The 26,208-nt window shown below is 41.3% G+C and overlaps 1 protein-coding gene across 2 annotated transcripts in view; it reads right to left on the minus strand.

Moving 5' to 3' along the window:
• Positions 1–26,208, minus strand: part of LOC126474963 (TATA box-binding protein-associated factor RNA polymerase I subunit B) — a 337,291-nt gene that overhangs the window by 78,964 nt on the left and 232,119 nt on the right. For both annotated transcript variants that reach the window (XM_050102488.1, XM_050102487.1), the window contains exon 8: positions 8,602–8,791. In XM_050102488.1, the coding sequence (XP_049958445.1) occupies positions 8,602–8,791 (190 nt within the window). The remainder of the gene's footprint in view (positions 1–8,601; positions 8,792–26,208) is intronic.

Here is a 26,208-nt window from a genome sequence, read left to right on the forward strand (position 1 = left end):
GCCTAGTTGTCCTTTCAGTTCAATTTGTTATCGTCAGTTTTAAAACTAACACACACGCAGCCTAGCAGCCAGCCCCAGATGGCCAGTGTTACATGTTAACGTTGAGCGTTCCGACTACTTACAGCATTATTATTATTATACATCATTGTGTTTTTATTTTCCTGTCAATATATGTCATTGTGTTTAATTATGTCATTATGCTAGCGCTAGTGATTTATAGTTCATGATTTTCATTTTATGTAGTGTTATGTACTGCGCGCACAAAAAGTTACGCTATTTATGCATGTATGCTATTCTAGCTTCAGAGCTATTTTTATTGCTTGAACAGTCGACATTTCCCTAGTACAGCAGGTCGCTAATAATGCCGCTGATTATTGCTTTGCAATAAACTGTTACTTTTAAGTTGCACTTACAATGTCTTAGTCTCGGACGCAGAGCCACTAGCGCTCTCTGATGCTGTTATCTGAGCTCAGCACTCTGCTGACTCAGCGCTGATAAAGCTGCGCTGCGCCGCCTCCACTGCTTCACACCCAGACTCTGTATTCACGAGCAACAGACTCGCTCTCGCTAACATTCATTTCCAACTTCAGTACAGTTAATCTCTCTATTGACCACTTCTGTAAGTAAAGATCCTTTGATTATTGAGTTAACTTGAGTTGTCCTACCCTCATTCGGGTTTTCTACAGCTGAAAAACCACTCAATATTATTTCTGAAATTTATGAAGTACTTCACCTGTCTCGCCGTGTCGAACCTTAGCGGGGTGGGTGCCCCTGCGTAGTGGCCAATGCGTGGGAGGTGCCTAGGCTGTGCAGGTTTACACCGTGATCACAGGAATCCTTCTCATTTTATTCATTTAAAAAAAAAAAAAAAAAAAGAAAAAAAAAAACTTTCTTCGTACAAAATCTCAAATTAATTGATGACACTTGGCCTTCATCCCATAGCAGGTAGAAAAATTTTTCCAGCGAGTTACGCTTAGTCTGCGCTGCGTAGTACTGCCTCCGCGTTCAGCGTCTTTTTTGCTGACGCGTGATTGATCAGCGGATACTCGGTGTCGAATTACACCATTGTCTTGCCGCCTTGCTGCCCCCACGGCTGCCAAACTGTTAGTTGCCTGCCGTGATTCTACTTCGTGGCCTTCTTCATCAGTAAGCGTGACTGAACGGGTCCATCGTCGCTACTTGCCAGGTAATTATTGCTACAACGTTGTACCCCCTCCGTCATCTCTGAATTACTCATCAAGTAAGCCAGGAAATTTTTACTTGTAGGGTCACTAATACTTTCTCTCGCAGTCGACCGTTATCAACATTGGAAGCTGAAAGCAACCTCCATTCAAATGGCTGTCAATTTATCATCCACAACGGGCAGCATGTTAATCTCAATGGTTGTCGTCGTCGCCGTTAAGGCGCCTCCATTTCACGTCTATCCTTCCACATCTGGCGTGCTCTTTGGACGTCGTCACAATCTGGTGCATACTCCACATTATGCTATTGTGTTAGCTGATGTCAACCTAACATTATTAGAAGAGGAAGACCGTGCTTTATATGATACAGCTCAGCAATTGTCAAAATATGAAACCTTCTTGACGCAGACGAAGGAACATGAGTTTCTCCGATCTTTGTGGGAAGTGACTAGAATTATTTCAACCCTTCGAAGTCAATTGAACAGTATTAGGGATGCAGTACCACTGCCTCGTTTCAAACGAGCCTGGTTGCCCGTTGGAGGTACATTATTAAAATCTGTCTTTGGGACTCCTGACGAAACAGACGCAAAACGCTGGGATTTGGACACACAGCAAGCGCTTTCGGAAACACAAGTTAATCACGAAGTGTTGGTACATCAACAGGTGCGCCTGACACATCTTGAGAATAACCTGTTAGCCACAACTAGACAAATACAAGTTGTAGCCGACAGATTAACACGACACTATGGTGCACTTGAACAATCCTTTAACCAAGAGTGGACTCATCTTCGCTCGGGATTACGTAATCTAACTATCACATTGGACATTATGGAGACCACGCAGATTCTTCTATTTAATATACACACAGCACAGTTACACGTGCACATGTTACACTCGGCCATTCAACTCGGACTGCAAGGAAAGCTCAGTCCTCATCTGTTACCCTCAGAGCCCTTCTTGCACATGCTACACAATGTGCCGTCGCAAATTTTGGCCCCTAAACAAATGCTTTATGCCGTGCGGGAAAGCAACCTCCCCTTTTACTATGCTGCGTTGGAGGTCCGACTTACCCGTAATTCTGACGGTATTCGGATGCGAATGAGGTTGCCAATCACGTGCGCAAATTGTGAATACGAGTGCTATCAAATATACACTTTTCCAGTCTCTTGGGCTACCCTTCATCACCATGTTGTTTGGCAGACTCAAGAATTTTTAATAGTTAGTCGGGATTGACAAACTCACGCCACTCTCACTCGCGCTGAACTATCCAGTTGCTTTCATACAACACATTACTTATGCTCCACACTAATTTTACACACTAACACTACTGAGTGCGAGATGTCACTGTTTTTAGCTGAAACCACTACCCCTCCATGTCCTCGTGTTCTAGTCTCACTTCGTCAACCAATAATTCAGCCTGTTGGCAACAGTTTTCTGTTCGCTGTTCCACAGACTGTCACCGCCACCCTGGTGTGCCACCGTTCAATGCCAGAGACTGAATCGTACCGGATAACACTGAATAATAGTGGCCTAGTGTATAATAGTTCAATATGTGACGTATACGCTGCTTCTATGAGGATATCAGCTCAATTGCACTCCACCTTTCATGTCACCATTCCCACATTTACCTTATACCTTCCTGAACTCTCTTTTAAAATCCATCACCATGAGAAGCTGAAGAATTTACCCAATACCAATGATTCAGATCTACTCCAATCGATCAATCATCTCCTTACCCAGGAACACAACCAAGTTGCTCTTGACCGAGTGGCCTCACATATTGCTGATTGGCACCAAACCAAGCGATTAACCACAGTTGTATTACCCAGCGCTGGTTCGGTAATCATCACTGTAATAATTCTGATTATAGTATCCTGGATACTCTGTAAAAGAGGGTTTTGCAAATGTTTCACTTCCTTCCGAGAAGTAGTACCACCCCCACAACCTGAAGGTGAATATCACACCTGAAACTACCTGCCAACCTTGGTGCATGCGATCAGGCATGACCCCCCCCCCCCCCCCCCCCCCCCTTAGAATTAAGTTGTAGTCTAGGTGTCAGGTCAATGAACTAATTTTGTAATGGATTTGTATTTCTATGTAAAGTCTATGGAATCACAATTTAACTGTCGAGTTTTAACCCTCATGTAAGTCATTTTGTTTTCTCTTTAAATTTTTGTGATTTTGTAATGTTCTCATTCACCCACTTGGGCAATTACCATTGTAATCCTAGATTTAAGAACTCAAAGTAATATTACGGGGAAAAACCCCCTTGTGACTGTTAGGCCTAGGAGCATTCTCTCACCCCCACGAGGGTGGAGTGTTTCAGTGTGCTGTGCTCCGGTGCCCCTCATCATCGCCTGGGTACCCACCACCACTGATACCGCCGACACACATTCACAGCATGGCGCCGCCCCACTGCCGTCGCACCAACTTCATAAGTTTGTTATTCAAGAGCCTTCCTTCAGGCCACTTTGTAACATTTGCACATATTGATATCACTATGTTATGGGACCCTTCATAATGATCATATATTTTTTAAATGGAATAATCAATTAGAATAAGCTCATTCATTTTCATCCAGAGAGCCTTCTTCGGAAGGGGAAAGGATGTGCAGGGAGGAGACCCCCAAGAGGGATCATTGCCGACAAAATTTTATTTAAATAAATTTTCAATGCATAATGTTCGGCCGTAGCTGGCTTGGGCATACTGTGGTGGAAGGTGCTGGCCGGAAGACCATGGTCGGCACATTCCTGCCATGTGCTCCTCGGTCAGACTCACGTCCCACGGGTTGGTTGCGCTGATGGGGGCACGCTACTACCAAGGCGCGTTGGCGGAATCAATCCTCCAATCAGAGACTAATCGTGTGATCACGTGGGGACGCGGCCGGGAGCGGCGAGGGCGGCTTGGAAACAGCTCCGCGCTCTCTTAGCTTCTGACCTCGGCCCCGAGTAGTCACTCCTCTAGCCTCTGCCTCTCTGATGAGCAGACGGCAACCCCTCTTGGGGCTGCTCAGCCCTACGTAGGCACCACTGTACCATCATTACAAGAATAAACTGGGTCCATTCCACTCAATTAATTTTCATTTTACAACGCCCTCTGCTCCTGACTTCTATCCTGACGAACAATCCCAAACACTTGCTTCTCATCTCCCATCACTCTGTCTCACTTCTCATATTCTGTCAGCTCTCTCACATTCTCACTCCCTATATCCATGTACACACATACACAGAGTAAGCACCCCCCCTTCCACCCCCCTCCCCCCCCCCCCCAAACTCCCAAACATTCAAAATTAGTGTCACACTGGACAAAAACAAAATGATAAACAAGAGGTCTGCAACAGTAATAAAGCATCTCTCTGTAAGTGTGTCGACAAAGATTTTTTCCTAAATATTGTTTTTGTGAATGATAACTTTCTATACCCAGTGACAGTGAAATGAAAGCGATATGGAAAAATATGTATATAATTACATATCACAAAGAAACATGCTAAGCTTGTGCAGTACAACAGACAACTTAAGTACAGAACATCCACTACTGTTATTTGGGATGGGACAAACACACAAAAAATAATTTCTCTACGAATAAAGAAACATATTTTTCTGGCTACTTTGCAGATGACACAGAGTCAAGCACAAAAATGCATAAAGGCAAGCAAAAGTGTACTAGCTCATCTTCGAAATTGTTTTAGTTTCATGTAAACAATCACAATTAAATCAACATGTACATGTATCCAGGTCTAACACTGAGAAACAACAATAGCTTTTGTACAATAGTTTCCAGAAATAAAATGAGGCCCACAGAAGGTAATACATAGGTGTAGGTAAAGACTGTGGAAAAGAAAGAAAAACTATGTTTTGCAAGGGCAAAGTCTGAAAAACCAAATCCAATTTGCAAACATGAAAAATAGCAGTATGATTATTTCCACTTTAGTTAACAACTCTCTTTACCAAAGCATGTTTTGCACGATAAATAGTTTGTACTGTGTACTGAAAAATACTTTGTACAGTGTCCTGACAAAATATTCTAATCATAAGCCAGTAATACATATAATATAAATTTTTTGCTTTTACAATTAGAGGGGGGGGGGGGGAGTCTTTAAGACATAGCCCACAAATAAAAATATTCATCATCTCTACTGAGCACTCCTACAAGGCTCTGTGTTTCTACCCTAGGTGCATTCAGCTTGAAAGAGTGATTTTAGTGTACAGATAGTAAATAAACTAAACAACATTAGTGTTAACTGCAACAGCTGTGGAAGTCATCCTTGCTGTCCTATAGGCTGCTGGGAGGCTGGGTGCTTGCCCAGCAAATGCCAATATGCCAGATGCCGATGTGGTGGCAGCTGTCAAAGGACTCAATTGGCTGACAACCAGTGGCAGCTGAGTGAAGACTTCCTGCATCACAGCCTGGTGTGACACAACAGCCTCTGAGATTTCCCAGGGGACAAACCTGGGACTGTTGGCTGCAATAACCCATCAGACAGCAATGGACCCTAGTGGCACAGAGCTGAGAGGACCTCCATTTATGTCTCAGACCATTAGGTGGCAGCAGGATCCCCGGTAGGCAGTCTCCTGTAGAAGGCGGCAGAGTGAGGGTGGCCTGATGGTGAGGCTATCAGGCAGTGGCCATTCGTTTGCAGCCTGACTGTGATGATGGTAGCTGTGTCATTAGGATGCTGTTGACCCCACGGTGGAGACTGACACAGGGTGGGCACTGCTGCATAGCACTACCAGTCACCAGATCGACTCTACATGTGGTTTATACAGGGTGTTACAAAAAGGTACGGCCAAACTTTCAGGAAACATTCCTCACACACAAATAAAGAAAAGATGTTATGTGGACATGTGTCCGGAAATGCTTAATTTCCATGTTAGAGCTCATTTTAGTTTCGTCAGTATGTACTGTACTTCCTCGATTCACCACCAGTTGGCCCAATTGAAGGAAGGTAATGTTGACTTCGGTGCTTGTGTTGACATGCAACTCATTGCTCTACAGTACTAGCATCAAGCACATCAGTACGTAGCATCAACAGGTTAGTGTTCATCACAAACGTGGTTTTGCAGTCAGTGCAATGTTTACAAATGCGGAGATGGCAGATGCCCATTTGATGTATGGATTAGCACGGGGCAATAGCCGTGGCGCGGTACGTTTGTATCGAGACAGATTTCCAGAAGGAAGGTGTCCCGACAGGAAGACATTCGAAGCAATTGATCGGCGTCTTAGGGAGCACGGAACATTCCAGCCTATGACTCGCGACCTAGATATATAACATATATGTGTGGATGGATATGCGTGTGGTGTGTGCGAGTGTATACCCGTCCTTTTTTCCCCCTAAGGTAAGTCTTTCCGCTCCCGGGATTGGAATGACTCCTTACCCTCTCCCTTAAAACCCACATCCTTTCGTCTTACCCTCTCCTTCCCTCTTTCCTGATGAGGCAACAGTTTGTTGCAAAAGCTTGAATTTTGTGTGTATGTTTGTGTTTGTTTGTGTGTCTATCGACCTGCCAGCGCTTTTGTTTGGTAAGTCACATCATCTTTGTTTTTAGATATGTCATTCTACGTATGTTTCTATGTCAGTGGAAGCTGCCCCAGTTAAGAGTACATTTTCTGTGCTAATTTCAGAACACATCTCTTTGTGTTAATTTCTAAATCTTTTATTTGTGTTGCAATTTCTGCCACCTTCTCTCAGTACCCACTCAAATCAGTGGCTCCCTGCAGGTAGGGTTGTAGACCATGCCTTCCCACAGCCTGATACTGAGTAGAATAACAACATGAGACCTTGACAGCCAATCAATATTTGTCTCACCTGTAATTCTTTTCATTCAGACCACCTGGGATACAAAACCTGTGGCAGTCAGTCTACTGTGGTAGCGTACACCAAGCAAAATATTGTCACCATCAAAAAGGTTTTCAGGCCGATAACGGTTGGCTCAGAGAAACAATTAGGTTGCCAGGTCCTAATGGAATCCCAATTTGGTTTTACAAGGAGTACTCTATGGCATTGGCCCCTTTCCTAGCTTGCATTTATCGTGAATCTCTTGCCCAGTGCAAAATCCCAAGTGACTGGAAAAAATTTCAGGTGACTCCTGTATATAAGGAGGGTAAAAGAACGAAACCACAAAATTACCAAGCAATGTTCCTAATATTGGGTTGCTGCAGAATCCTTGAAAATATTCTACTTTTGAATACAATAAATTTTCTTGGGACCGAAAAGCTTGTGTCCACGAATCAGCACGGTTTTATAAAGTATAACATATGCAAAACTTTTCCTTTCCTCATATAACATACAGGGAACTATGGATGAAGGGCAATAGGTAGATACCATATTTCTAACTTTCCGGAAAGCACCTGACACAGTGCCCTACTGCAGACTGTCAATGAAAGTGTGGGCATATGGAACAGGTTTCCAGATATGTGAGTGACTTGAAGATTTCTTAAATAACAGAACCCAGTGTGTTATTCTCAATGCCAAACGTTCATCTGAGACAAGGGTATTGTCAGCAGTGCATCAGAGAAGTGTGATAGGACTGCTATTATTGCCTATACACATAAGTGACCTGGTGCACAGGATGGGTAGCAATCTGCAGTTGTTTGCTGATGATGCTTTGGTGATTTAGACAAAATTTCTAGTTGGAGTAATAAATGGCAGCTAGCTCTAATTGTAGAAAAAAGTAAGTTAATGCAGATGAATAGGAAAAACAAACCCATGATGTTCAGATACAGAATTAGTAGGTCCTGCTTGACACAGTCGCATCATTTAAATATCTAAGTGTAATGTTGCAAAGTGATATGAAATGGAATGAGCATGTGAAGAATGTAGTATGAAAGGTGAATCACTGACTTCAGTTTACTGTGAGAATTTTGGGAAAGTGTGGTTCATCTGTAAAGGAGACCGCGTATAATATGCTAGTACAGATTATTCTTGAGTATTGCTCGAGTCGGTACAATTAAAGGAAGACACTGAAGCAATTCAGAGGCAGACTGCTAGATTTGTTACTGGTAGATCTGAAAAACATACAAGTGTTATGGAGATGCTTTGGGAACTCAACTAGGAATCCCTGGAGGGAAGGTGACATTCTTTTCACGGAACACTATTGAGAAAATTTAGAGAACTGGCATTTGAAACTTAGTGCAAAATCATTCTATTTATGTTAACATACTTTTTCTGTGCAAGGATCATGAAGATAAGATATAAGAAATTAGGGCTCCTACGGAGACACATAGATAGTCATTTTTCCCTCGCTGTATTTTTGAGTGTAACAGGAAAGGAAATGACTACCAGTGGTACAGGTTATCCTCCACCATGTACCACACAGTGGCTTGCAGACCATGAATTTAGATGTAGATGTTTACATTAATGTAAGGACTTGAGGCACTATCATAATTAGACATTCTGTTACAGTAATAATCATATACTCACTCATTTAGCCTTTCTGCAGTTTCTGACACACTGTGCTCTGTACGATCATCCAATCCTAGAAGTAATTTCAGCACGAAAATAATCATGGCCATTGTCTGCACCTCAAAACTATAAAAATATTTATTTTCCTCAAAGTAAGGGAGAATAGGAATAAATTCAGCAAGTCGCTCCACCAGTGTTATCATCATATCTGTAATAAGAGGAAAAATGTTCACTTCACTTCCAGATAAGTGTACACGCCACAATATGCAAAGAAAACTTTATTTACATCAAATCTGAGTTTCAATTTAAAGAATCTTATCAAACTTATGTCAACAATCTGTGATAGTATCAATGTTAAAGAATTTAGAAATGAACAGCAGATTGTAAAGACATCTGGCTAAACAATCTACTTCAATATAGGGATTCCCAATAACTATTATTTATAAATTAATTACATGAGTGCCATTAATCAACAACAACACAAGTTTTATTGGTGGCTGCTTGTTGGAAAATTAATTAATACTAGTGCTGAGAATTATGAACTCAAAAAACAAATGAATTCTAGCAAATATGAAGAAAAAGAAGATGGTGATGACTTGCCGGTCTGTATAATGAAAATGAACAGAAATACAAGTACAAGATCCTAAGCAGGGTATGAAGATGGGACAGGTTCGGAAGAACATCACAATACTGTGAACTTGGTGACAATTATAATTACAGTACATTTGCAAGCTGTAAAGCACCAGGTATACAATACATTCTTATCTATAAAGAAACAGATGAACTGAAAAAAAGGAAGAAGAAACAATATAGTGGACACAGAATAAAGTAACATTGACCATAGTCAGACTAGTAAAGAATATTACACAGAACTGGGGGAAAAAAGAAGAGAACTGCACAGTTTCCATCTTGTCATTCACCGAGATGCACACCGAAGTGTTTATGATGTGTATAAATGATGTTCTGGTCCTGGCACAGAGTTTCAATTGTCACTGGAAATGAAATGTCTGATGGTGAAGGAGCCATTTATTTATCCAAAAGTGAATGAACTTGAGAATTATTTACTTATTAGGAATGTTGGATCACCATGTTGATGGAACCGGATGGGAACAAGGACCGCAGATTAGAACTGTCTTAAAGAAAGATCGGATTGATAAGACTGGAATGTCAAGAAAAACATGTTCATATGAAGAAGAGTGTCAAGCAAAGAATGTAAGCAAGAGAAGTAATGATGGCAGAATCCATCTTGAAAGGAAGTTGAAAGGTAGTTATCAGAGCATACTATTTTTCAGAAAGTGTAGAAAATGAAGGTATACATTTCAGGCTAATATAATGTGAGTATGCAGGAGACCAAAAAATTACTTTACAACTTACCAACATAAAATTTTTTCCAACAAATTTATTGGTCTCTAAAGAGCTTGTAATTGGTGAACTTAATATTATTATTCTCATCCTCCTCCTCCTTATTTTATTATTAGTATTGTGATTTTGCAAATGGAACATTCAAAGAAGACTTATAGCTGGCCATTGTTCACTTCATTGCAAGATATTTCGACTGGGCATCTGTTGGTTATTATCAGGAGAGCAATTCAAAATCGATAGAGACTCCACCATCCTGTGATTTATTAGCGTGCTGTGTATATTCCACCCATGAATTACAATCATGGTGACCAACTGACCACGCTACCTGACAGGCACTGCCATTGCAATGAGCAACAGCAGATAGCATATACTTCAGTAATAACACATTAACAAAGTTGTTGTAAATGATCCACACATCACAGAATTATTGAAAAGACTGGCTACAGGGGGAATAAACTAAATGAATAAATAACTATGAATATAAGAAAAAAAGGATGAAAGTGACGAATGAAGAGCAAAACACCTCTATAAACATGAGCTTATTAACACTTTGTGGATAGCACTTGAGCAGGACTTGGGCAGTGTCAGTCAGTTAGGCAAATGATGTCAGAGAATGGCTCATGCGGTGCACCATCATTTTGTAGCCAATACTCCACTTTGTGCCTACTGTTGCAAATTTAAATGACAAAATACTAACAACCAGTATTTTCTATGACTTGTCAAAAAGCATCTGATTATTCACTTACAGTATTCTCCTTGAGAAGCTTACATGTTGTGGTGTCAGAGAACTTGCTGGTTACTAGTTTACATCCTACCTAATTATAAGGATGCAGAGTAACCCATTAGAGGGGTGTCACATTAAGAAGTGTACCATAGGGATCAACACTGGGTTTGATTTTGGTTTGTTATACATATACGAATTATGTGCCATTATACACCACAGATGCTCTTTGCTGACAACGGACGTACTATAATCAATCCTAATGGATAAACTCCCACATTTAAAAATGTAAATAAAATTTTCACAAAAATTAACTACTGGTTCTTTGCAAATGGACTTTCATTGAACTTCAGTTAAACACAGTGCACACTATTCTGTGCTGCATAAAGCCCAATAAGAAATGAATTAGAATGAAACATAAGGTTAAACTAATAAATATTCTAAATTCTTAGGTGTTTATATTAATAAGAAAATGAACTACAAGGCATGTTCAGAAAGTAAGTGTACCAGATTTTTATATTTTTTTTTGCTTTTTAGAAAATGTGTATTTGAGAAAATTACAGGATGTTGTTAATACATTTGACTATTTTTCCATATTATCGCCATCCCTTGCAATGCATGTGGTGAGCTGTAGTACAAACTTCTTTGTGCCCTACTCAAAGAAGATTTAATTCTACCCATGTCTGCCTTCAGGGCGGTGAAAAGATGATAATTTGAAAGTGCCAAGTCATTACAACCAAATGAGTCCAAGATTGCCTTGGTAGCCAAGGCTGTGTGAGGACACACACAGTCCTTTCATCAGCATTTCACTTCTTTCTTTTGAATGCTCCATTAGTGTTTTCTTTAGTGTCTTACAATATTGTTGTGCATTCATGGTCTCCCTGAGGCAAAAATTCAACCAAAATGATGCCTTTTTGGTCCCAAAAAAATGAAGCCATGATTTTTTCTTTCTTTCTTCTTGCCTGAAATTGTGGTTTTTAATTTTTTGGATGGAGAATTGATGTGTTGCCACTGTGATGGCTCTCTTTTTGTCTCAGGCATGTAATGAGCCACCCATGTTTCATCTCCAGTCACAACAGAGCTCAGAAAATCCTCACCTTCCAATTCAAGTCGCTCAGGAATCTTGCAGGTGCTAAAACCCGATTTTTCTTGTGCTGCTCTGACAGCTTTTTGGGACTCACCTCGAGCACAGTTTCTGGTATCCCAGCATTTTCTCAGTATCTCATAAGAGAGTTCTTCAGCGGTTTCCACAAGGAGTTTCCTTGATTTTTTACTCCAACTCCTCAGTCAAAATGGAAGGTTTTCCACTCCTCTGCTCATCATGAACATTTGTTCTTCCTCCACTTAACTCTCTACATCACTTAAAAACACTCCTTCTGTTCGTAACACCTTCTCCATAAACAGTTTTGATTCATGAAAAGATTTCAGTAACTCTTATTCCTTCTGCAAGCATGAAGCGAATCGCAACATGTAACTCGCACTTAGTGGGATTGCTTATCGACATCTTTCATGCAAATGGACACTACAACTTGAGTTTACACACTAACGTGCTCCTGAGATGCTCGCTCTCCTCAGGGGATCCCCCTCTACCACTTAGTGTTGCCAGCTCACAAAAAATCACAGTCCAATACAGTTATAATACACTTACTTTCTGAAAATGCCTTATAGAAGCAGAATATGATTTGTCACAAGATGTGTACTTTAAAGGTAACATGTAGTGTCCACTCTAGAGCTTCTTGTAAATAGCTCTTTAAACAGTTGGTCTTTCTGACAACAGCCTCAAAATACATTTACTCTCATTTGAAGTTAGTTCTCAATAATAAATCACAATTTGAAAACAACAGTAACATTCACAATATCATAATACTAGAAGGAGAAATGACTTACACTACACATCACTTAACTTCGACACAGAAAGGAATGAGACATTCAGACATAAAAATCTTTGATTGCCTACTGAGTGATATGAAGAATTCAGTAGATAACAGATTAAATTCATCATATCTGCCTGAAAGACCCTTCTACTTCACCGAATGTGTAATAATAGGGTTGGTGTGTGTGTGTGTGTGTGTGTGTGTGTGTGTGTGTGTGTGTGTGTGTGTGTGTGAGAGAGAGAGAGAGAGAGAGAGAGAGAGAGAGAGAGAGAGATCTTAGTTAAGGATAAAACATTAAATGTAAAAAAAAAAGAAGTAACTTAAAAAGATCATGTAAATGGTCAGCATGTTGCCATATTTTTCATTGAGAAAGTTTATTGCAATTGTCATTGACAACATCACAGTGAGAAGTTGCAATTATGACCCACAGAATATTAAAATAAATTAACTGAAAACACAAGGAAGGATGTCTGCATTCCATTACCACCTCTGTGGTGTTTGCTGACCCACTTTCTGCACATTTCTGCAGCTTCCAAATGGCGAAATTTGTTTATTGTGATATTTTCTGTTATATGGATGACGTCCTTGATGACTGATTCAGAAGTAGAAATTGAGGATTTCAATGCTGATTCATATTTGTAAGCAGCTCAATGCTCAAATAAGATGTGGCATTTGCAAGAACATGTCATCTAAAAGAAAAGTGTAAAACAGCTCTGGTAGTAAAATACAATGTAATTTTGGTTTAAGAGGATAAAATGACAATGTACAGTTTTCACTGCCATCACTACTTAGGAGACCCAAGAAGAAATGAGAGATTTCGATGGCATGCAGCTGGCTGTCTTCCTCACATAAAACCTTTTCAAGAAATTGCCCATGTGAAGGCATCATGCTGTAACTCCCAATTTTGTGTGTGCACCACTTCATAGTTCATTCAGAAGTCTGTGTTTGGGTTGGTCAGTAGAGGCTACCTTGCCTGCTAATACGGCAGTAGTCGCGTGTGCAGCCTGCTTGCTGAGCCTCCTGTTGGAACTAATGAATACACTGTCCGGAGCACCAGGCTCCACAAGCCACTTGTGTATTGCTAATTGTATTGTACCTTGTCTTCCATGCATGTCTTCTGTTCACGCAATAAATTACAGTGTTCTTGGGTTAGAACATTTTTGGGCAATGACGATGGGATTCGATTCCATGTGTTCCACTTCAACCATTAGTTTAATTTCTGTGGAGGCAGTGGTTAAATCTCTCCTCGAGCAACAGCAGGTTGCTACTTCCAGTTTAATGACTACAATGGCACAATCTGTGGCTCTGACAGCAACATATCCACCACCATTTCCTATGCACGACAATGTAGCAGAAGACTGGGATGCTTACGAAAAACACCTGCAGCAATATTTCCAGACATCTGGTGTAACAAACATAAACTTGTGCAAGGCCCTTTTTTCATTGTGGATTTCACCTCACGGGTATCAGTTGTTGTATCAGCTTTCCCCATTACTTACTTTTTAGTCTTTCTTTTGATTAGATGTGTGAGTTACTTTCTTCCTATCACTGTAAACATACTCATGTTATTGCTGCTCGTGTGTAGTTTTACTGCTGCCAAAAGTGGCCAAAACAATCACACAGGATACGAACAGCGAACTACATGGACTTAGCCTAGTTCATAATTTTATGACAAATGATCAAAAGGAGTCCTACAATGATCGGATGGTTTTTGAGGCAATCATATGTTTTGCTCCTGATAGGGAAGTTCCAGAGAGAGCCCTACAGTGTGAAAATCCTTTGCTTACAGAAGTATTGAACGTAGCTCAGTCTTTTCAAGTTTCATGGGATGCAGGTAGTCTGATGGAAGCCTGGTCCAAAGTTTCAGATATCAGTTCCTCTCACCCTTCCCAGCCTTCAGACAGTTTGCAAGAAAACATAGTCACTATTACAACAGTGCAGCTGCAGTGTCAGAGTCATATCGGTAATCGGCAATTGTGACAACAACACTTCACATCACAACAGTGAGAGCCTAGTGCTCCACTGCCTTCATGCCCATACTGCTTTATTCAACACGTACAGATTGTGTGTCCCAAATGATGGGCAGTTGTAACAAGTGCCATAAGAAAGGACACATTGCTTCTATATATAAATCCTTTCCAAACATGAGTGAGGATGAAACAAACATGAATGTGAACAGTGTATCAGCTGTGACAGTGTCTCACAGCAAGTGATTTTTAAAAATCTATTTAACGCACAGCCAGTCATTGATACCTATCTGTTACAGCTACCGCTCAATGAGGAATCTAAACATCCTCTAGTTATCAAAATCCCATTTGGGCTTTATCAGTTAACAGCATTTGCCTTTTGGTGTAGCGTGGAGAAAAGCTATTTTTCAACACTTTATAGAGAAACTTATTGCATCTGTTTCAGGCTGTGTCAACTATTTAGATGACACAGTACTGACTGGTGCCTCTATAAAGGAACATATGCAGAAGCTGTGTGTTCAATTTTCTGTTCTACAGTCTAAAATTTGGACAAGACACAATTTTTTCAGCTGTCCTTTATTTGTTTGGGTTTTGAAGCGTCTCTTCCTGGCATTAAACCACTGTGCCAGCGTACTGGTATTTTCGGCATGTAGAGCTACCTGTACTTAATAAATATTCAAACATGCATTGAGAATATACTTGAATGGTTTATTACTTGGTATTACAGAAAAAGAAGTAACTTGTAAACAACAAAAACAGTAACCAAGGAACAGAATAAACATGAAAACAAAAATTATAACTCCAAAGAGTAGGCAACAACATTATTCAGTGATCCAAGCAGCGGATTCAAACTTACGTGATTTACGCCATTCATTTGTTGCCGTGCAGTCACTGGATTTGTGACACAGCTGTATCTATGGATGGCGCGAATGGAACTAACATGTGTGGACACAGCAGTCAACATGAGTAGCAATCGCTACAGGAGCCCCCTTGGTGAAAGCGAAGCGTGGTGCGTCTTCTCTGAACCTGGCAGAGAAGTGAACGTCATCCCGAGCGGGCGGTGAGTGTAGGTTCTGCATTGACCTGTTGTGGCAGCAGTGCCAGAAGTCGAGGTGTTGCATCTGTCAGATGTTGAGCTCTTGACTCCTTGAAAATGTAAGCCGACTTCACTCTGCTAAGAGACACGGTGGCCTGTTTGCCATTTACTATGATTAACATCGTCTGTGTGTGTGTGTCTGCGCAGGATGCAATGTGGTCCAGTATATGGTGGCTGCAGTGGTGGCTTGACACAGTCTGTACGTAACATAATGTGCAAACAGCTTTCGAGGTTGTTATGCACAAAAGTTGTTGGACAACCATGCCTGGAGGCCTTTGTGGGTTTGATTTGGCTTACATGTTCCCGTAACTTGTGAAGGAACTCTGGTTGGTCGTCTGTTTCTGACAGTAGGTCTGTGTCGACAAACTCCCCTGGTAGGGGTAGAGTCTCGCCATAAACCAATTCAGCTGCCAAGGACTCTATATCTGATTTGCATGCGGCTCATAGCCCCAGCACACCTATGGGTAGTGCAAATGTCCAAGATGTTCCATGGCACATTAGTGCAACCTTCAGCGTTTGATGCCAACGTTCAAGCATGGCATTGCTGGCCAGATGATAACTGGCCATTTTGTGATGTTCTACGCCAAAGAACTTTGCTAACTGTGTGAACAAATCTGACTCAAACTGTCAGCCTCTGTCGGTGGTGATACGAAGCAGACAGCCGAATCTCACCAGCCAGGTTGATGTGAAAGTGGTGGCTAGTGTTTAGGCGGAGATGTTATCCATAGGTACTGCTTAGGGCCATTGTGCACAACTATAAATCATTGAGAATATGTACTGCTGGCCATCCGGTGGAGGAAATGGCCCTAACACATCAAGATGAACATGGGCGAAGCATGAAGAAGTGTCCGGGAACTCTCCTATTGGGGAATGAATGTGGTGAGTGATTTTGCAAAGTTGGCAGCGCTAGCAAGTTCTCGTCCATTTGCGCAGTCTCTTTCTATCCCTGGCCACACGAACCTTTAAGACACTAGCTTGAATGTTGATTGGACTCCTGGGTGGCAAAGATTATGTAAGGACTCGAACAATGGCCTGTGAAATGCAACAGGAACAAAAGCCCTTGATCTGCCATGTGATACTTCACAGTACAGTTTCATGTTCTCGCCAGGAATGTCGACTTGTGTAAATTGAGTGCTGCAGTGTCATCATGCAATATGGTGAGTAGCTTGGAATCATCTTGTTGTGCCCTGGCAAGTGCCATCATGTCCACAGACTGTGAGACACTGGTCACTCTAGAGAGGCAATCTGCAACCACATTAGTGATGCCTGATATATAGCGGATGTCCGTATTAACCTGGCTAATAAATTCCAATTGGCTGTACTGCCGTGGAGAGCAAGTGTTGCTGTTTTTCTGGAAGGCATATGTTAAAGGCTTGTGGTCTGTGTATATCACATACTCTCCTGCCTCAACCTGTGGTTGAAAGTACCTGATTGCTTGATATAAGGCTAAAAGTGCCCGATCATATGTCCTCCATCTTTGTTGCGCAAGTGACAGCTTGTACGAGAAATAAGCCAGCGGCTGCCAGGCATCGTCCACCCATTGTTGGAGGGCTGCACCAGTGGCTAACTGACTGGCATCCACCACTAATGCCAGTGGAGCTTCAAGCTTGGGGTGTGCCAGTGGTGCTGCTTGTGCTGGGCTCTTTTTGGTTACTTCGAAAGCCGTGTTCATCTCCTCGGTCCATGGCGGCTGTTGTTCGGCAGTGCATGGTAAAGGACAGTGGTAAAAATTGAGCATTCCTAAGTATCTGCATAGCTCTTTTATTGTATATGGCTTGGGTAATTGCAATATGGCTTCAATCTTCTCAGTGAGTGGTAATGAGCCTGATGAAGATATTTGATTACCCAGGAAATTGACTTGACGTTGGCCGAACACACATTTAGCTTTGTTTAACATCACGCCATACTTCTTGAAATTCTCAAAAACTTCTCTCAGGAGCTGGCGATGTTGCTCCTTGGATAATGAATACATTAACACATAGTCCAGATAGGCAATACAAAAGTTCAATCCACGCAAGACAGAATCAATGAACCTCTGCCATGTTTGAGCAGCATTATGCAGGCCGATGGTCATAAACTTGCTTTCATACAACCCACATGGCATAATAATAGGGGTCTTTGGAATGTCCTCTGTTGCCACGGGAATCTGGGTATATGCTTTTGCACAGTCTATAACACTGAATATAGTGGCTCCAGGCAGTGAGTGGCTATAGTCTTTTCGTAGTTGTACTGGGTAGCTATCAGGCACAGTCTGTGAGTTGAGCGTTCTGTAATCGCCACACAGGTGCCAGGCTCCTCCCTTTTTGGGAACTAAATGCAGTGCAGATGCCCATGGACTACTTGAGGATCAGATGATACCTTCTCATAACATTGTGTCGAATTCTATTTTAGCAATGGCGAGGTGTACTGGAGCCAATCGTCTCGGCTGGCAATACACAGGCAGCCTGTCCATAATTTTTATGTGGTGGACCGTATCATGCAAATCTTGCTGTGGCGTGCCTGGAGGCCTCATTAATGTCGGGAAATCCTGCAGCAGTGAGCAATACTCCTTGTCTGCAACCTGTATAACCTTGATGTTGTATGTTCTGGCATCAAGATGGTACCCAGTGGTTGTACGTCTGGTAACATTGTCTATTAGGTGAGAATTTGCTACATCCAGTAGGAGCTGATAGTGAGCTAATAAATCGACATGTTTGCTACAGTGAAGTCCCATGTGAACTGACAGCGGAGCCCCAAATTCAATTCTTCACGCCGCGTGCCATATGTTGCACAATTGCTGAATTATTTGCAGCAGACAAGCTAAATGCAGTGGGTGGCCTGCAACAGTGTAGTTGCGCTCTGGGCAGGATACTAAGGTTGGACCCTGTGTCAATTAAATACTTCCAGCCTGATACCCTGTCAGTAATGAATAACAGCCGGGATGTAGTTGAGCAGTCTGTGGTGCCTACGTCTGACTGCCGTTTGCATTTGGGTAGGCTCAGGGGCTAGTGCACTTTTTAGCCTGCTCACCAAATCTTCTGTGGTACCAAAAAGTGGTTGGACCAGCATCTGATACAGACTGAGTCGAGGAATGGCTACGTCCTCTGTAGCGACTATGACCTCCTTGAGACAACAGTGTGCCAATCTGTGCACTCAGTGCATCAACTTTGGCAGACAGAGCATCATAATCTGCGCGTGAAACGGGATGAGCCATGGACATGACACTACCAGACTTTGTCACAGCACTAATCTGTTGGACCAGAGCGAGGACGTCTTGGAAGCGGTTGGGCAGTTCCGTAACAGTGTCCAGGGACATCTCTGTCTGTGATGCGATGATCATCTTTAACTGCGGCGGCAGATGGCTGCTCCATAGCATATGCAGAAGATTGTCGGGCACTGTTCTGATGTCCATCTTGCTGCGGAGGTGAGGCAGGTACTGAGACAGTTTTCTGTCGCCTATATCTTCCTGAATCAGCACTTTTCTGATATGGTCTTCCTGCGAGGCTGCAGCTCTACAAATGAACTCAGTCTTTAATCTTTCGTATGCATTCTTTGTCGGTGGTGCCGTAATTCCAGCATAGCAAAACATTGGGAGGCGAACAACCAGTCTCGATACTGCAGGCGATTCCATTCTGTAATCGATTTCGTCGAGGGACCGATTTTCTCAGCACGAATCACGTTGGGGTCACCACTGATGGGTATATTTTCGTTGTGTAGAGCTACCCGTGCTTAACAAATATTCAAACATGCACTGAGAATATACTTGAACAGTTTATTACTTGGTATTACAGGAAAAGAAGCACAGTTGTTATAGGTAACTAGTAAACAACAAAAGCAGTAACCAAGGAATAGAATAAACATAAAAACAAAAGTTATAAGTCCAAGGAAAAGGCAACAACATTACTCAGCACTCCAAGCTGTGGATTCAAACTTGGCAGTTTATACCATTCATTTGTTGCCATGCTGTCACTGAATTTGTGACACAACTGTATCTATGGATGGTGCGAACGGAACTAACGTGTGCGGACACAGCAGTCAACGAGAGTAGCGGTTGCTACAATGCTATTGCCACAATGCCACAACCCACATACGTCAAGGAATTATAAGCATTTTTAGGCAAAACTGCACACTATCCCAAATTCATACTGGATGCTGTTATTGTGGCACAACCACTCTATGTTTTAATACATAAATATGTTCCTTTCCACTGGTCAGCAGCTTGTGACTGGGCATTCAAGTTCCTGAAATCTAAGCTGTGGTCAGCCACTCGTTTTGTCACCTTTCAGCTGGGGCAACACCTTGTGTTAGCAATGGACACATCTCAGTTTGGCATTGGCAACGTCCTTGCTCATAACTATGTGGTTGGTGTTGCTGCTGCTGCATCTGGAGGATACTCAACATCGCATTCTTCAGCACCCCTATGCTAACTGTGAGAGGCGAATGGGGCTGTAGCACACAAAATGAAGATAGCCTAAAATACAACATAAGATCACAACTCTCCCTTGTAATCTTAATTACATGAACACACCCAACTCCTCTGGATGCTACAATGGAGCAAGCGAGCCAAGGCAGACCATTATAAACAATGATATCTAATCTGAACAGCCACTATGAAGCAAGTCGAGAAAAGGAGACTGGCAGATCATAAAAATAGTAACTAGATGAGCTAGTCATTCTCTAAAATACTAAAAGCTTAGGTAGAAGGGAAGACTTAACAAAAAATCATACAAGTGCCACATTCAGCTCATTATCGCCTAAAACTGAGGGCAGATCTGTCGGTAAACAGCTTGAACCTTCTCGTCATTATAAAAAATAGGGTCAGTTAAAATGTGGTGAACCGTAATCAGCGTGCCACATGCATCACAAACAAGCAGTTCTTCACATCTGAGAAGGAAGCCACGGGTCAGGTGGCTGTGTTCTATTCAAAGTCACGTTAAACAGACTTCATCAATTTTAACTGGCCAGAAGGAAGTGCGTCATGGCCTCACAGTCTCTTTTTATTGATCGAAACTTATTTTCCATCATGCCCAGCCACTTTTTCTCCCAAAGATGCATGACAGACCTTTGTACCAACGATAGTGCAGCACATGGAGGGATAGGGCAATCAGTTACACTGGGAAGGGTACATGCCTCCTTGACCGTGGTATCAGCCAACTCATTCCCACAGATACCCATGTGTCCAGGTTCCCAACAGAATGAGACCTCCTTTCCTTGTCTTTGCAAGTGCAGGATGGTGTCACTGATGTTCTGAACAGTTCTGTACACTGGGTACATAGAGCAGATTGTCTGCAGCAAGCGAGTCAGAGCATATGAATAATTTGTATCCACATTCACGTTTCATCTGATCCACAGCTTTAAATGTCACATAGAATTCAGCGACAAAGACAGTAAATGCACTAGGCAGATGGAACCTAAAGAGAGAAGCAGGAAAAATGATAGAACAATAGACAGCATCACCCTCTTTGGACCCACCTGTGTAGACGACGTTAAGAGTCCTGGTACTCATTTAAAATGGTAATAAAGTTATTCTTACAAATGTAGCCTGGTGTGAACAACTTGGTGTACTCTGTCAAATCTAAAATTACTCTAGGTTTCAATAACAACCAGGGCGGAGCTTTGCACCAACCCTCTCTCTGTATGTTTGGCGGAGACACTCCCGAATCCAATAAAAGCTGCTTTTCTTGGGTACCGAACGGTTTCGTCCCTTGTGGAAGAGTGCAACAGAGTTATTCTAAGGATTCACAGATATTAATAGATGCCAGGAAAGCCAATGAAGTCAGAAATAACTAGAGCTTGAGCACCTGTTTAGCCACAAGGAAACACTGCCAAGCACACAATGGTTGTTCCCCCGACTGCACACAAGCTCGGTATAGGGCTCGTCCTATAGGCTCCTGTGGCCAATCTGATGCTCTCATGCTGTATGGAGTCTAGTACCTTTCAAGATGTTGGTCGTACCAAGCCATAGACCGTTCCGCCATAATCAACACATGATCACACAAAACCCTAACAGAACTGCAGCAATCAGAATCTATCCGCACCCCAGTCCTTCCCATTCAAGCACTTCATGATACCCAACACTTTAAGGGCTTTCGTTTTGAGCTCCTTCAGATGTAGCAACCAAATAAGTTTGCCACCAAATAAGAGACCTAAAAACCACACTCTCTCCTTAAAATGCAAAACAGTGTCCCACAGCCTTAGTACTGAAGGTGTAAAAAGAGAAGGATCATGATTAAAATCAATACATACTGCTTTCTCAGGACAGAAATTAAAAGCTGTTTGAGCAGACCATCATTCCAGCTGCTTAAGTGTCAACTGTAACTGACGAGAGGAAGATACGGGACTAGAAGTGGAACAAAAATTAGAAAAATCATCCACAAACAATGAGCATTCCATGAGATGCCTCACTGCAGACGATATGTCATTGACTGCAACCGTGAACAAAGTCACAATTAAAACACTCTCCTGTGGGATACCATGAACTTGAGGAAATCCATCACAAAGAATATTTCTGAATCTGTAATGAAAACAATGTTAAGCAAGAAATGACCGCAGGAAAATGGGGAGGCAGCCTCGAAAGCCCCATTCATGTAGCTGACAAAGTATATTGTCTCTCCACATAGTGTCGTATGCCTTTCTAATGTCAAAAAAGATGAATATTAAATGCTGTTTCTGTAGGAATGCCTCCTGTATAGCCACCTCTACTAGAGGGAGATTATCAAGAGTGGAACGATATCTGCTAAATCCACATTGGAAAGAACTGAGGAGATTTCGACATCCTGGAGTCCAGACTAGGCGGGAGCTGATCATCCACTCTAGTATCCTTCCTACACAGTTGGCAAGAGTTGTACCTTGTCCTCCATGTGTATGTACTCTTTGAGCAATTAATTACAGTGTTCTTGCTTCAGAAAACACCACTTGACTTGACTTTCACAGCAACGGATTGTTTGTCTTTGTTTATGTCACTAGAAATAATTTAAAAAACTGAAATTAATTATTATGCTGGATCATTTTATGGTAAAACAAAGAACACAAAACAGCTTAATAGAGAATAGCATCTTCAAAGGTGGAATATGAGAAAAACTGAGAATATCTACTCATTTTGCTTGGTAATAATTAACTTGTGCCTTGTGAAGAAACCGAAAATCAGTGACTTTTGGTCAGAAGTATTAATATTGCATAATCCCTTTCCTGCAGCAATTTTGAGTTGTGGTATGTTCAAAGCAGTTTTGTTAACCTGCTCATCAATAAAAGTGAGAAATACATTTTTGAGGAAGATTTGGCTTTACATTTACATGAAAAGCAATCCAGGTAAATATGGCATAAAGCTGTTTTGTTTGTGGTGCTTTGGCTGTATATGTACTGATGATGGAATGAAATGTAGGGAAAGGGGGCAAAAAAGCCAAGTATTAAGGCACTTTAGAATAGTGTGCTGGAAAACTATTTCAACAATATACGTGGTTTACTATTAGAGGTCGTCTGCTATATTTGATAATTTATAGGAGTGGAAGATGAAGCCAGTAGGAAGGATGTTGAGTCACAAAAAGGCACAACAAAAACAATGTGATAGCAGCCTTTTGTTGTGCCTCTCTGTAGCTATTGTCTCCTCTACATAGTGAATAGCAATCTACCATTTTCATGATATTCTAACAAATGATTTTCTTGTTCCTCATGATTCCTGTGTGAACGTAAAAAGAAATTTGTGCAAAATTTTATGTTTCTTCTCCTGCCTTAAAAAGTAGTTTATTTGTCATCTCACCTGATTCAATTAAATACTGTATATGAAACAACAAATTTTCAGTGCTTATAAGTGTATTAACATGAATCAAAATTCCTCAGTGTGGACAAAGGTTCTGTTCATACTGAGTAAATTTTGCTCCTGTTGAGTCAATACATTTGGAATAATGTAAGACAGGATTCAACTTGATCTGGGCAATAGCTTAATTTTATAAATAAAAAATTGTGTTGTGTAGATTTCATACAAGTAGATAAAATGGTAACCATAATATGCCCACAAAGCAATACTGAACTATGGTCACTCACAGAAGTATGAAACAGATGACTCTATAGGCACATTAAAAGAATGAGTACAGTACATTAAACCATGAGAAAACTCTCTGCAACATGGGTGCCATGACTGCTAAACGCTGGCCAAAAGCAAATGCAAAATCAGATTTCTAAGCAATTTTAGAACCATTTAAAAAAGAATCAAATAGATTTTGTATGCTGTCTCATTTCTGAGAATTTATGTCAAAAACAAAACACAAATCAAATAAAAAATTGGAAACTGATTCTGTGTGTTGTAAACTATTTTTCACTGCCAGGCTGAGAAAATTTCTCCTACCCTTAACTGCAAAGCAACTGAAATGGACAATGAAGATGGCAATGCAGCAATATAATTGGTCTCAAGCCAAGAGTATCTTGTTGATTTCAGGATAATTAATTGATGTGGTTGAGAAAATAGTCGTATAGCTCCTGTATTCTCTCAAGGGTTTAGTTAGTCTGCAGTTATTGCATCTTGCCTAAGTATTCTGCAGATTAATACTGAACTGAGCTTAATGACAAGTGTGTTCAAAAAATTATGCAAGAAGCACCTCTGATGTGTTACTGCATAATACTGGCAACTTACTGATGAGAAGAACTGTGGATGTGAGAGAGAGAAGTCATTTAGACCCAATGAAACTTATACTTCAATAGAGTTCTAAGACCTACAAGTGTGAGCCATATAACAACTGTGGTGTACTGATATACCACACAAGAAGAGTTTGTAGCAGTTGATATCAGAAGTACCATGGACGTCTGTCCACAGCAGGAACACTGTTGCACGCAAACCGATCATATGCCCACGAGACTCACTCCCTGGAGCCGCAGCACCACCACGAAGAGAGAAATGTGGCCCAAGTAACTGTGCACTAGCGGAAGTTGCAAGTTCTAAGTCATCCCGAATTTTGCTACATAGTCCCTGCAGAATGTTCATAATGTCTCCAAGTCATTGAATGAGATAGAAACAGTGGCCGACAGATAGTGGTTATTCTTCAGCAGAAACCGAACAGCGAATAGAATTATTATGTATGGACGCAGACTGCCTGCCTAGAGATTTAACTGAGTATTGTTAGTTTGGAACTGCTCTTCAAACAGTACACCAACACAGATCAGTTTTCTTCCGACTTTAGTTCACAGAACATTATTTAGTTCATGTTCATGAAACAGTAGTCGAGGATAGGCTAAATGTGCAGTCTACAACGGCATTGGCAAAACTGAGTAATATATTTTATTATTCACTATTCTGTGTTACTTTCTTTGTGTGTATTCAGTCCGAGAACACACGCATCCACCCTACCAAGACACCTTTATTAATCTTTCCCAGCAGCAGCATTATTTTCATCAAAGAGGACGCCCCCAGTCCACAACAGTAACTACTGCAGAATACTTTTACTTGGTTCAGTCATCTCATTGTCTCTACTACTCTCACCATGTTGCCTCTTGGAAACCAATGTCATAAGTGTCATTATCCTCATGATCTTTTCTACTGCTGTCTGACACAGTCCTCTTGCAATGTCTGTCTTAACTGCCCTCTGCTCGAAATTTCAAGCCCACAACTGACTACAACGTTCGAACAGAGGGCAGTTAAGACAGACATTGCAAGAGGACAGTGGCAGACAGCAACAGAAAATATTATGAGGATAATGACACTAATGACATAGGTTTCCAAAAGGAAACATGGCCAAAACAGCACAGACAATGAGATGACTGAACCAATGAGCTCAAACAAGCGAGCAACAGAGTAGTCAGAAGAAAATTACAGGATTCCAAGCTACATTTTGCAACAGCAGTAAAACTGCCATAATTATATTGCATTTTATATGATTCCCAATGGTAGTACAAACAATTTATTTCCAAAGAACACAGAATTTATAGTTCCATTAACTTTGTCATTAAATCTCCTTTTGTAAATGAATTACATTTCACCCCATACCTCAAAATCAGTCTTCCACCTATATATTAAAGATATACGTATTCCCCTCCTTGGCACAAGATGGTGACAGGTCCTACTGAAATTTCAGACCCAGATCTTGTTAACATGAAACTTTCTCTCCTCATCACACACGGCTACTGCTGCATGCCACAGGATATTTATTGCATCAATACTGTACTACAAAGCTGGGTGATGCATAACAATATTGAACTTAAATTCATTGCTGAAAATGGTGTGATGCCATTTCTCAGCACTAAATACTTTTCAGTTATAAGATCACAAGAAATACAACTATGTGTCAAGTGCTATGGCATGAGCTATTGGATTAATAGCCTAATTATTGCACGTAGTGTATCAGTGGTGCAGGACAATATGTTACACTGAATAAAATCCAGTTGGTAGGTGTGAGAGAGATAAGGCTACTAGTTGGGTGTATGCTGTGTGTACTACATTTTTGGAGAGGTCAGTCTTCTTCAGTCAAAACCTGCATACGATGTACAAGTGCTCTGACATACGCACTGACTACTATGAAAAGCCACTGCAACACTGGAAAGCCTAATTTGCAAGGCAGTTATTTATTTCAACATTGACCTAATGCATATCAAAATGCAGTTACTTTTAAACTCTGGTACATGTTGTTTTTGCTATACAAC

The sequence above is a fragment of the Schistocerca serialis genome, chromosome 4 (genome assembly GCF_023864345.2).
Source record: "Schistocerca serialis cubense isolate TAMUIC-IGC-003099 chromosome 4, iqSchSeri2.2, whole genome shotgun sequence".
Taxonomy (NCBI): domain Eukaryota; kingdom Metazoa; phylum Arthropoda; class Insecta; order Orthoptera; family Acrididae; genus Schistocerca; species Schistocerca serialis.